The sequence below is a fragment of the Alexandromys fortis genome, unplaced genomic scaffold (genome assembly GCF_014885135.2).
Source record: "Alexandromys fortis isolate MF-2015 unplaced genomic scaffold, M_Fortis_MF-2015_v1.1 scaffold_10, whole genome shotgun sequence".
NCBI classification, from domain to species: Eukaryota; Metazoa; Chordata; class Mammalia; order Rodentia; family Cricetidae; genus Alexandromys; species Alexandromys fortis.
In genome coordinates this window covers 8,328,270-8,341,867 of record NW_026067895.1, presented here as the reverse complement: position 1 = coordinate 8,341,867, position 13,598 = coordinate 8,328,270, and the positions used below count along the sequence as shown (strand labels likewise).

General features: G+C 43.5%; 1 protein-coding gene and 1 pseudogene across 2 annotated transcripts in view; one reads left to right on the top strand and one right to left on the bottom strand.

The window, feature by feature from the left end:
- Nucleotides 1–13,598, top strand: part of Mamdc2 (MAM domain containing 2) — a 130,405-nt gene that overhangs the window by 87,930 nt on the left and 28,877 nt on the right. For both annotated transcript variants that reach the window (XM_050159299.1, XM_050159307.1), the window contains exons 8-9: nt 3,058–3,201; nt 7,089–7,354. In XM_050159299.1, coding sequence (XP_050015256.1) covers nt 3,058–3,201; nt 7,089–7,354 — 410 coding nt within the window. The remainder of the gene's footprint in view (nt 1–3,057; nt 3,202–7,088; nt 7,355–13,598) is intronic.
- LOC126512925 (uncharacterized) lies at nt 5,470–5,586 on the bottom strand (annotated as a pseudogene).

Genomic DNA, 13,598 nt, shown 5'->3' with positions numbered 1-13,598 from the left:
GCTTAGGCTGTCTCCAGGAGCTCCATGCAACGGAGGAAACGATGACACACGCCAACTGCTCTTCCCAGGCTGCTCTATACACCAGCTAATTAGGTTGTCTAAAACGCCTCCATTTCTAAGAAGTTCAAATGTCAGGAAGCAAGTAACTAATACTTGTATAATGATGCTTTCTGATAACTTAAGGAATTTGCTTTCTTTTCTTTTTCCTATCAGCTGATGCTTAGTGGCTCGTGTCTGCCTCCAGTTCATACCTATGTACTCAGCGTGTCGTTAACAGGCTCCAACAGCTCAATTTATGATCTTCTTGACCCAAACTTCTGAAACAAGGAGTGAGCAAGGGCTTTGCCTCCACCTCAAATGCTGGGCACTGCGCTGGGGGGATGGGGATCCCTATCTTTAGCTATTAGTTACAGCCTCAATGTGCTGCATAAATCAAGACTTGGTCTATAATTTCCAATTTTGAAATTTTCTCTTTATCAGACTATAGACAAAACACTTCTAAGACGAAGTATTTATCAAGGGAAGAAAATAGCATGACCAGAAACTCTGTGTTACCATGGAGAAAAGTGATCTTTGCTTAAAGTTGTGCTTTATTGGTGTGTTTTGAGGTTCAGCCAAGTGATGAGAAGTCAGAGCAACCACATATACACCCTTCTGTCCATACATATTACAGTCACCCAGACTCCATAGTTTACTCTAAGGATCACTGTTGGTATTGCATGTTCCATGAGTGTGGACAAATTTGCAATGACATGTGCTCACCATTACAATGTAATCCAGGCTCTTTCTCTCCTTCCTCTCACAACCGCTGATCTTTTCACTGTCTCCCTAATTTTGCCTTTTCCAAAAAGCCTTGCAGTTGTAGAGTCGTACATTATACAGCCTTTTCAGACTGCCTTCCTTTGCTCAATAGTGACATTTATGTTTCCTTCACATCTCTTCATGGCTCCACAGATAATTTCTTTCTTTAATATTCCATTGTTGTAATGTACCACAGCCCATGTACCCAACTGAAGACCGGCATGGCTGGGTCTACATTCTGGCCCCTGTGAATAAATATGCTGTAAATTTGGAATTTCAGCACTATCTCTACCCCCTCCTATTGGCCTAACAAAGGAGTTCAGATTCTCTTGCAGCCACCCACGGGTGCTGCTCCGACGTTCATTCCTGATGAGTAATTTACTGACCTGATGATCTAGGTGCCAAGCATTTAGGAGTAGTGTCTCACCATTTCCAGAGCAAAATGGCTGGCTGTACATTTTGAATTTTCTTGTGTTTTTCATTACCAGGTAGGGAGAAGTTGGCTAAAAATTGAGATGGTGGGGTTTCCTCTGGTCTCCACTATCCACGGAGAAGGTTGAAGGAATGTTGAGGGATCCTCGTGTGTGTGTGTGTGTGTGTGTGTGTGTGTGTGTGTGTGACATTATATTCGTTTTTGCAGGCATTGTCTCCTGGGCTTATAGATACACTTTAGTTCTGGCAGATATAGGCAGAGCAGCATGTGGGTGAATCACCAGGCATAGAGCACTGCAACTCTTATTTCCTTTTCCACTCTCAGGCTCAGGCAGGTGATCTGAAATGCCCATAATCCAGATATAACAAGACAGTTTCTTCTTCTTCTTTTCCTGTAACGCATAGTTAGTCATTACCAAAAAGGAGAGAGAGAGAGAGAGAGAGAGAGAGAGAGAGAGAGAGAGAGAGAGAGACATAAGAAGAGAGAGAATGGAACTCCTTTTGTAGCATCTCAAACTCAGATAAAATTTACAGGAATTCGGGAATACAGTGAGACGCTCCCATAGACTCTTCTCTCTACTAACTGATAGCATTAGGCAGGGCCAGCATTTGCCTTATCATGCTTTGAAGAACACTGTGCTTCTTTATCCAGTGGACTGTTTTAATGTGTATCTGCAGTGTAACTGTAGAATAACTAGGAGATTCAGGAAACTTAATACTGATACAAAGTTATCAATGAGTTCCCAAAGTATGTAACTGTTATAACAGTGTTTTTTATAGTTAAATGCTTTTCTGGGTCAAAACTGAATCTTGGGTTCCTTGTAGCATTTGGTTGAATGATTCTTTTGACCATTTCTCTGGATGAGTTCTTCCATTCACATGAGTGCTTTTTGGGGTTGAAAATTAACTGAGAACTTGGTCTTGTCCTTCACAGCCCTGTAACACCAGTTGACTGTTCCCGAATGACAGTTTCTCTACAGACAATTTCCAGCTGTACAAAAACACACCCTCTATCTTTCTGGCCCTAACATGTCCCAGCAGTGTATCTCACCATTCAGACTAGGCTTGTACTGAGCATCCCAGACTGCCGTGGTCACAGTCCCTCTGACCCCACAGGGCAAGCTAAGCTGCGAGGCTTCCAAGTCCCATGTGAATAGGAACAACTGTTATTCCTAAAGAAGCAGGATTTTTTCATATTCCATTCTGTCCCACAGTCTGGGCCAAAGTGATACTTTGGAACAATGATGAATGATGGTAGAACTCATCAAAGTCAAAACAGGAGCCGCCCGTCGGCCTCGTGTGACTTCTGAACTTGTGGTTTCAGCTGAGGGCTGCTTTTCCTCTGGTGGAGCAGCTCCTACGGCTAATGTCAATCAACCACTCTGGTGCAGAGATAAATCAACAAAGAGGAATTACCTCTGGAGAAGACTATTTCTAAAACACATCTTAGAACTTGCGTGTCTCTTAAAAAGCCTCTCCTTTCTTTTGAATTTGGCAGGAGACGGTTTGAAAGGTTTGAGGAAATGCACACAGCCTCTACATTCTCAAAGGAAATTCCTTCTGAAGCCTAGCACTTTTTTATTTTTGTAGACAATATGATCAGAGCTCCTTCTTGCTCTCCTTTTAGAAAGGAAAAGAACAATTTCCCTGTCGTGTCGAAACACTGTTTTGATGATAACCTGTCAGCCTGACACGTGTATAAAAATATTTTGCTGTGTCTCCTCCTCGGTCTCCCTGGCACAATGGTAGCCGTCTCCAGCAGCTATCTGATGGAGTCCTCCGAGAGTCCCGCGCTGACTCTAGCTTTGCTTCTCATTTGCCCAGGGCTTCCTTTCAGTGCTGTGGAAACTAGCTGTGATTTTGAGACAGATCTCTGCAACTTCTATCAAGACAAAGACGGTCCCGGTTGGACCAGAGTGAGAGTGAAACCGAACATGTACCGGGCGGGGGACCACACGACAGGAGCAGGTGAGTCACAGGTCTGTCAGGCCACACAGCCTGGGTTTCACACACCACTTGCTCTTCTTCTGTTTCTGCAAAGGCAATGGGGAAAGAAAGAGGAAAAGAAAAGAATGAGAATGAAGACATGGCACTTGGTGGTAACTGAATATTTTTAGGTTGTCATCCAAGATGCTATGCTACCCAAAGTCTTCGCCAGTCCATTGATTAGACAAATATTTGGAAACTGCTTTGCACTTTGTTTCAGATCAAATACTTTAAAACAAACAAAAGCCCACTGGATTCATCTGCATGAAATCTACAAAGGAATCCATAGCGACAGAAGGCAGATTAGTGGTTGCAGGAGCTGTGGGGACAGGGATGGAGACCAGCTGTGGAATGACCATGGAGTTTACTTTGGGGATGATGAAAATGCCAAGGAACTAAAGAATGGTGACGGTTGCTCTCGCTCTACAAGTTAACGACATGAAAGCTTAGCGAATCACCAAAGGGATAACACTATTAACGTGGTTGAGATGGGAAACAGTATATTATGCATTCTGCCACAATAATAAATATCATGGTGAAAAACATTTGAGTGGACATTTCATAGGCATATCTGTCCCAGAACCCAGGGTCTGAGTGCTGCTTCAGTACTGAAAGTATTTTAATGACATCCTCAGGAATCCCACTCACGNGGGGGGGGGTGGGGGGGGGGGGGGGGGGCAAGGCAGGCAGGGGGTTAAACAGTTTTGTTTCATTTATTTATCTATGTCCTGGGTACCATGATGAATTTGCCACGAAGCTAAGGGAGCTAAATTTCTAGATGTGCTCATTTACAAAGGCCCCGAAGTGACCTTGGAAAGGGCCCTGCAATTTTATGCCTATAATTTTACATTGCTTTCTTACAGTTGGTCTAATCTGTGGTGGAAATGAAGGCCCTACAACAAAGCCTTTTCTAAACTTTGGCAAATTAACCCAGGAAGGATAAAATACCTATATGAACCTTACTCTCCTGGCTGGAAGTGATAGATAAACAAACATATAACATATATACAGATGAACATAATCCCAAGCGTAGCAAAGGATGAAAACTTGTTCCCTTCTCTCTTAGTTTCTGTAGCTGAGGCTGAGAATTAAACAGACGTGAATCAGGTTAGCAAGAGGAAAAATGCAACGATCTAATCAAACAGTTTTACATGCACATGGGAACCTTCACAGGGAAAATGAAGGCTGGAAAATACATAGGCCCGGAAGCTTCTGTATCATCTTTAATAAAGAAAGTTGTGGAAAGCAGCGAGACAAGCGAGGGGGGGGGGGATAGTATGAAGGCGTAAGTCACGAACAATGCCACACCAGTTTGGGATTATGATTAAAAGGGTGGTATTTATTTAAAGAGGAAAAAACTTACAGATCACCGTCCCAGACAACAGCCCTCTGCGCAACCAGGAAGGGAGTCTAGTCGCCGGTGGAGCAGGAAGTGAAGAGAGCGAGCGGAGGAAGTAACCGTTTTTTTTTTTTTTAAAGGGAGAGAAACCACGCCCCAATGGGCTGGTATCTCAGCAGCTATTGGTTGGAGGGACGGAATAACCTCCTGGAACAATAGTAGATTGTGAGAAAGTGACTGAGAAATCTAGGGAGAAAACTAATAAAAGACAGTGACTTTGCTGTGCCTCTGTTGGTACGGATCTGCTCTGGTACAGTCTCAGTCTCCGTATACTGACTTCCTCAACAGGGTGTGCACCCTGCTCCCCGCACGTGTTACGGCCTGCTTTAGATAGAAAGCGAGAGAAGGCAGGGAGCCCTTTCTACCTCTACTGTCCTCAAATGCCTTCAGCTCAAAATAACCAATGTACCAGAGTGGCATACTTTAGGCGCTATGTCCTGACGACCTTCAGTGCTCTGAGAGAGAAAAGAGTAAGGAACTGATTTTGGTTGGAGATTTAGGAGTGGTCTCTTCTAGGGAAGCTGCAGAGGACAAGCGTCTGAGCGGTCGTTCAGTGTGGAGAGAGCCAGCCACACCCGCTGTGTGGTAGAAGGGGCAGCAGGACTGGTGGGGGTGAGGGGTAGGGGGATGGATGGCAGGTTTGGCAGACCAGAGCAAGCCCTGGGGGTTAATTATAGAGGAGATAAGAAGCCGTTGAAAGGCTTTGAGTGGAGAGGAGAAAGATGATATTCAGGTTCCAAAAGGGTCTGGCTGTTGGGTGGCCATCCATGTTTGTCCATTGCCAGAGGAAAGCACCACGGACTGGGGCTTAAACAGCAGCTGCTTTTTTTTTTTTTTTTTTTTTTTTTTTAAGCCTACAGCACCCGGTATTCCCAGGGGGTCTCCCATCCAAGTACTAACCAGGCCCGACCCTGCTTAGCTTCCGAGATCAGAGGAGATCGGGCGCATTCAGTGTTATTCTTAAAAAAACGATGAATGCGCGGCTACAAACGGTCCCGGGGCGGGCTGGCGGAGCCCGCCATGGGAAAGCGGCTACAGGAGGGCACACTTCCTTGGCGCCCACAGTGGCGGCAGGTAACAGACACGTAAACACAGGAAATAGCCATAAGTATTTATTAAGGAAGGGGGAGAAAGAAAGACAGAGAAAAGAGATAAAAGGAGAGAGGAGAGATAAAAGAAGAGAAAGACAGAGAAAACGCGTGCACACGCCAAGGAAGCAGAAAGAGAGAGAGGGTCCCAAGATGGTGATGGGCGGGTCAGAGGTTATGGGAGTGGGCGTGGCTAGGGCAGGGACCCAAGAATAATATTCCCACATTTTGCTTTTGATAAAAAGCATAAATTAGACACTTCAGTTTGAAGGAATTGGGGCGGCGAATTCTCAAGACTGCTTCCGGCTGATTGTGGGCGTCGTCTTGGGGGGGGTGCGAGAGAAGGCTGGGGTGCTGGGAACATCCTGGCATAGCTGGTCTCTTTGCTTCTGACCGATGTCTGTGGCATGGGAATATTCAGGGTGGTATGGCCGTAGACCAGCAGCTGCTTTTTGTCACACTCATGCATCTGGAAGTCTGGGATCCAGACTGGTGAGGCTGTTCTTCCCGGCTTGCAAACATTAGTCCTCGCACCGTGTCCTCACATGCCCGGCCAGTGTCGGGGAAGGAACAAGACCCCCGACTCTTTTTACAAGAATGAGATTTTTTTTTAAATAGTTTGGGGAAACTAAACTGTAGACCAAACGCTGAAGTGAACTCACAGAGAATGGATCAGTAAAAGGGAAAGCTGTTCTGTCTGAATTCACCTTCATGGATTCGTTTTAAGCTGAATACACGAGCAGTAGGATTGGTGGCAAGGAAACCATTGCTGTTAGAAATTTCCTTATGCTATTTAGAACAATTGAACACAGCTTCAGTACCTAGGAGGGCACATCTGGGTAGAAACATGGTTTCTCAGGGATGGGTTTAATATATGGTCAAGAGAACAGTGAGTTTTGCTCAGACACAGAAATCTCAAACAATACCAGGCCAACCTGTCTTGCCACCACCTTCCAGGGCACTACAGATATAGCCTGGGAATGAGCTCTTGACTGCCACTGAGTGTGTGTGACCCAGCACCAGGAATTGAGAGAGCCAGACAGTCAGCAGTCCCAAGCTCTTGCATTCATTTTCTGATATAAAAAAGCATAATTCCTAGTTAATACCACAAATCTGAGTCTGTGCACTATAAGATCTATACTGCATCATGACATTTGCTTGAATTTCCAAGAGATTTCATTTGCAATGGAGGTACAAGGACATTTTTATAGATTTTATTTATTATTTTTGTCACTTAAACCACAAACTTCAAGAAATTGCGTCTTTATAGTTTAAAGCCCCTGGAAGTAGTCTCTGCTGGCAAACCCCATTGCGTTAGCCAGTTTCCACTTGACAGTCTGTGCTTCTCACGCTGCCTTGCTGCTGCTTTGTCTCCCTCACAGGGCATTACCTGCTGGCCAACACTAAGTTTACATTCCAGCCTGGCTACATTGGAAGGCTCTACGGTCCCTCCTTACCAGGGAACATGCAGTACTGTGTGCGCTTTCACTACGCCATCTTCGGGTTTTTGAAAATGAGCGACACCCTCGCGGTTTATATCTTTGAAGAGAACCATGTGGTGCGAGAGAAGATCTGGTCTGTGCTCGAGTCCCCGAGGGGTGTTTGGACGCAAGCTGAAATCAGCTTTAAAAAGCCCATGCCCACAAAGGTACAGTAGAACTGCGCTACCTGTGTCCAGTTTTAGTTGCTAGATCCGTTCGCAATTCCTGTTTAGTTACTGTCCGCTGATGGTGTCTCTTATTCTTTTGTTCAGATTAAGACCTGTGTTAGTAAGTAAAATACACACGAGCTGCCCCCAGGCGGCTGCATGCTGTCTTCAATTCCTTTATGTTTTCTGAATTATGTCCCCCTAAAAGAACACACACTCTCTCTCTCTCTCTCTGTCTCCCACTCTCTCTCCATCTCTCCTCTCCCCCCCTCCCTTCCCCCAAGAATAATGCACAATGTTGCAATTGAAACGATGAGATCATTGTGCCTGGGTCTTCACTGTGGCTTTAAGGTCAACACTTAAGGCCTTAAGAGATCACTAGAGCCAGCTGACCCCACTCAGAGACGCGCACACAGGGAGCCATCAGCAGCTGATTTTGTTAGTAATAAGAATACAACAGCAGCCCTATAAATCAAGGCGAATACAAAAGAAAGGCAGTAAGCTCCCAAGCTTACCAATTCATAAACTGAAGGAAGCTTGACAGAGGCAGTAAGTTCTGTGAATTGAGATGGGAAACCAGTGTGGGAAAATTTGTTTGGTTTTGGCCTTTCAGGAGACTAACACATTTGTCTTGAGTGTCCTCTGTGTAAGAGAGAGACCCAAAGAGGGTGAACAAAGGTCATTTCCTCCAAGGGCATCTCAAACAGTGGGGTTCTGTATGTACTGTTGAGTGAATGGGTGAGTAAACTGATCATCACACCATCCAGGAGGTACCCCAACTCCAAACCCCCAAAGAAAAGTTAACACCATGGGAGGACAAGATAATTCTTTAGCTTGTTGCCTAGATAATTCCAAATGTGCGCTCAATGAATCTTTCTTTGTATAAATGTCCTTTGATACTTGCACTTCGTCTTTGATGGATCAGTGCTGGAAAATCCCAGGCCTCTCTATACCTCTTAAGTACCTCAAAGAATTAAGATGTTTGCCCATTTCCAATCACCTAATTCCCACGAACTGCCATCACAATACATACACACAAGCACGCACAGCCCAGTGTCACATACTCAAGGACTCAACAGAATGTAGAATTTATGTTTTGCTTTAAATTCAATCTTACTGATTTTTAAACAAAAATATAGCAAGAATTTTGTTTTATTTATTTGGCTTACATGTATTTATTTGTTCATCCATGTGTCTGTTCCTTTATTAAACCATCATCCGTTCTGTATATATTTGAAGCAAGGGATATAAAGATAAATGAATCTCAGATCCTACTCATAAGATGGAGTTCACATTTGATAGTAGATTGAGATGCTTAAGATTCAAATAAATTCACTGAATGTCACTAGGATTGCTCAGAAAGTTGTAAAATTGAATCCACTGATTGTTGTTGAAAATAATGTAATCCAGACTTGGCAGACCTAATGTTGGGAGGAGTCAAAGTTCAAGCCATGATGGCTTCTAAGCCCTGCTCCTCCTCACCTCTGTAACCTCTCCTGGCTAATGCTGGACTGCTTAGGAATCTGCTCAGTTCTTTACAGAGAGTCCCAGCTGCTCCCTGAACCCCAGGAAGCTAGAAGAGCCTCCTAGCGGATAAGGGTGCCCCAGAGGTTCTGTCCTTTTCTTCTTTGGAAGCTGAGCATCAAGACGTCCAGCCACTGAGCAGTTCCTCAGAAGAAAAAATGGAGTCAGACCCAGTCAGGGTAGAGGAGTTCTCACAGCTTTTGGGAGGAACTGCTCATGGACTCAAACAGAAGTCCAACACACAAACCTCCAGGTGTCTGTTTGAAGCTGGCCTAGTTCTAGAAGATTCCTGCTGGGCAGAACTAGCTCCTCAGAGAGGGAGAGGGTACAGTTAGTGGAGAAGAATTGAAGTTTGCTTACTTATGGTATATATGTGTGTGTGTGTGTGTGTACTTATGTGTTTATATGCTAGGTTTCCATGTGTTTATATACATGAAAGCTACTTAAGACAAGAGATACAGCAAAGAGTCAATGTTTCCTTTCACTGTCCTCTCCCCCTGAGTGCAAACTCCAATTCTACTCCTGTTTTTTTCTGAGGAGTTTTTGTCCAGATTTGTAATGTTTTCCTCCATTAACTTTTACTGTGCTTGCTCATTCTCTGCTATGAAAAGTTAAGGACTTCTCATAGTTTTGTTTTTATTTTGGGTCTTAGAACATAACTTTAACTATACCTTTGTGTCAAATTTTAGATAGTGTTTATTTGTATCTACTTTGTAACGTGACTAAATCCTCACTCTTATAATTTTTCTTGGCTTTCTGTGCCCTTCTCAAATATATAGTTGTTTTTGACATTGTTATGTCTGAAACACACACTCGCATTCCTACTAAGCTTGACCTGAACAGATGTCCTAGAGGTCCTGTTGACATTATAAGGCAGACATTTCTGACTTTGTATAGAGCTATCCCTCAGATTACTGGATTTTAAACTTCTATGGTCACTGCAACAACTAAAATTATCTGTACATTTCTAAATGATGTGTAATATCATGCTTAGGTAAGGAACATTAATCTATAAGTTAATTCCAAAAAATAACATAATTCTATCTCTAAGTGTAAGCCAGTTTTGCTGCCTTGCCCTCTGCCTGCTGTTTTGTAGGAGATGTACAGTGAACCCTTCTCTTGCCACAATCCCTTGGCTTCTTCTTTTTAATGCCCGTGTGCTTTCTTTTGTTTTTCTTTTGTGCTTTTCTTTTGTATAGTACTGGAAATTGAGCTATACTGAGCCCAGGATTGGTAGACTAGCAGGTTTTCAGCCGGTAAAGATCTAGGCAAGTGCGTGTTTGTGTGAGTTCCATGCCCAGTTCTCCCACTCTGAGATGCTGGGAGATGTCCCTGCAAGTTCACAGGTCTGAATGGGACTCTTCATACTCCCAAGAGTTCAATGCGCAGTTCTTGTGTAAGCACCCTTCAATGCCTCTGAGAAAAGTATTTGAGAAGTATAACACCAAACCTGTGAGATTGTTCCCCACATGTGGTTCCTGTCCACAGAGGGTATGTTTCTCCAAATATTCTTCACATTTAGAAAAGCGTGTTAAGTCACAAAGCACTGAAAATAGGCATGGGAAACGTGGGGGGGGGGATGCTTATCAGCTGTTGCATGTTGTCTAGAAGCTTCTATTGGCTGCTTTCTACAGTTTAATCATGCAATATTTATTTTAACTTATTCTAAACCGGTGGAAGCTTAAGAGATTTTTCTGAGCATATTGAGCTTCGCATACATTTTATAATAGTTGGAATTTATAATGACTGAGATTCTGAAATGAACCTGCTGGGACTTCTAGAGAGTCCCAGATCAGCTCAGGTCAAAACCAGAAGAAACGTGGCTTTTTATCAAGCACCTACTGTGTGAGCAGAAGTGTGCTCTCCCACTCCCAATCCCTAACATCTCCCAACAGTCCATTTACAGAGGAGGGCTCTGAAATCTCAGTGTGTTTGAATGGCTTGGTTCTTTTTAGTTTCTTGATCTCCTTCAAATTGCAGGTAAGACCATTAGGTCAGAGCTCTAAAACGCGTCTCAGATGTGTTCTCTCTGTCTCACTTGGCACTCCCTCACACAAATATCCTCACATTCACTGCAATTATGAGGACACTTTGCTGTTTTCTGCAACTTTGGCTTGTTGTTTCTCTGAACTGAAATGGCAGGGATGAGAGTGGATTCAGGACTCACTGACTACAGAACACTGTTTTTATACCATACCTGTTGGTCATCCAGTCCTCTCTTGGTTGATGTCAAAAGACAGGATCAGGTAGGAAGGAAAGTGTAGCCCTAATGCTCTGATTAGGTAAATAAGCAAATCCAGGGCTTTATTAAACTGGCTCTCCATTGATCTGTTTTAGAAACGTTCGGCTCCCAGAGGGGATCAGGATTCAAGGTGGTTAATCACAGATAAAACAGACCAATGAGTTAGAACTTGCGGTGCTTGGCTGAGGGCCCTCTGTCACTCATGGCTTCATACTCTGGGCTAGTTTTGTGGCCCCTTTATCTGTGTAACCTTCTCTTTTCTCCCATGTAAAATGGGCATCTGGTAGTACTTGCTGTGAAGTCATTTGTGTATCACGTGAGATTAGTGAAGTATGCAATACGTCTCCTGGTACATAATTAGCATGATTAAATTCAGCACAACACAGGCACACCGAAAGAAAGAACAATACCTGTTTTTCTAGGTTACAATACTTATTTAGTGCATGGATAATTCTGTAGCCTGATTTTTTTTTTTTTTTTTTGCTGTGAGGTGTTGAAAATGAGGTCAGAGTTAAGTCATTTTTAGCAATATTAGACTTTCTTAAATAAATCAAAGATGTATACAAGCTCTACAAGATTTTGCATGTGTATGCTTGTATATGTATGTGCACATATGTGAGGCAGGGATGAGAGTGGATCCAGGACTCACTGACTACAGAACACACACTGTTTTTATACCATACCTGTTGGTCACCCAGTCCTCTCTTGGTTGATGTCAAATGACAGGATCAGGTATGTGAGGCGAGAAGGTGTGTGCGTTTGCACAAGCAAGCCAGAGATCAGTGGTCAGGAGAATTTCTCAATTGTTTGCCAGATTATTCTTTAAAACAGTCTCTCACTGAGCCCAGAGCTCACCAATTTGATTAGACTGTCTGACCAGCAAGTCCCAGGGATCCACCTAGCTGTTCTTCCCCACATCACCCGTTTGGGTTTTTTTTTTTTCTATGTTGGCGCTGAGGTGGAGTTCAGTTCCTCAGGCATGCATGACAAGTACTTTATAAGTTGATCCATTTCCCCAGCCCCTTCTTTCTTTAAAAAACAATGTATTTTTAACGTTTCAGAAACATTCTCAAAAAGTTCAAGAACCATAAAACTATATCTTCTGCACCCCCATTGCTACCATCGCAGTGTTCTGCAGAGTAGAGAGCATCTAGGAAGTTACCTGGAAGAAAGAGCAATTTGTGAGGGTGTGTTAAAGCTTAATGACAGGGCACTTGCCAGAGAGAGGATTAAGGAGAGAGGAAAAAAGCAGCAGGAATGGGGGAGGGGGGAGAGGAAAGTGTTGTAAGAGGCCACTTGTTTGAACCTGGCTGCTCAGGCCCAAAATAACTACCCAGAAACTGTATTAATTAAATCACTGCTTGGCCAATCATTTACTCGTATTGCTAGCTAGCTTTTACATCTAGAATTAACCCACTTCCATTCTTTTATATTTTACCATGAGGCTCGTGGCCCACCAGCAAGGTTCCAGCTGGTAGCTCATGTCTTTCCAATCGGGTAGCTCCATGGTATCTCTTGTCTCTGCCTTCTTTCTCCCAGCATTCAGTTTAGTTTTCCCTGTCTACCTCTATTCTGCCCCCAGGTCAAGCCAGTTTCTTTATTAACCGATGGTATTCACAGCATACAGAAGGGAATCCCACGTCACCTCCCCTTTTCTGTTTAAATAAAAAGGAAGGTTTTAACTTTAACATAGTAAAATTACATATAACAAAACAGGTATCAAGCAAGAATTACAGTTACAATATTTATATGTACTTTATCTTTTATCATAACTAAGGAAAATTATAACTATCCTTCAGCTCCATCAAAGATTCCAGAAGGATATATTACCTAAGTAAACAGAAAGTGCATTGTAAACAACTTCCAAAACTCTAGAACTGACAGAGACATCTCACTGCCTGGAAAGTCACCCAAAGTTCTTCTGTACCATTGGGGCATCCATCTTCAGCTTACAGGCCCATAGTATCAGGCAAACTTTTCCATTGAGCAGGACATTTCAAAGACAGTTCTACCTATATTGGCAATTTGTCAGTCACTTTCTTCTGTGTCCTGCAGAATGTCTGGCAGACTTTTTCATGAAGCAGGAACCCCAAAGGATCATCTCACCTTTAGGCAAGTTCAGCAGTCATTTCTCTGTGGTTCCTGCATGTCCCGTTCATATGCCTGAGATGTATACACGAGAAGCAGGAACGCCTGGGATGAGGACATGGTTCAGTTAGGACTTGCCATGAAAACATGAGGGCCTAAGCTGAGCTCGCCAACACCCACAGAAAAGCTGGGCATGATATCATATCTCTGGAACCCCAGTACTTGAGGAAGTGGAGACAGACAGATCCCCAGAGCTCACTGGCCAGCCATTCTAGCTAATCGGTAAGCTCCAGGTTCAAACAGAGACCATGTCTCAAAAAATAATATGAAGAGAGACAGAGAAAGATATTATTTTGACCTTTGGGCTCTAGGTACACGCACACACACACA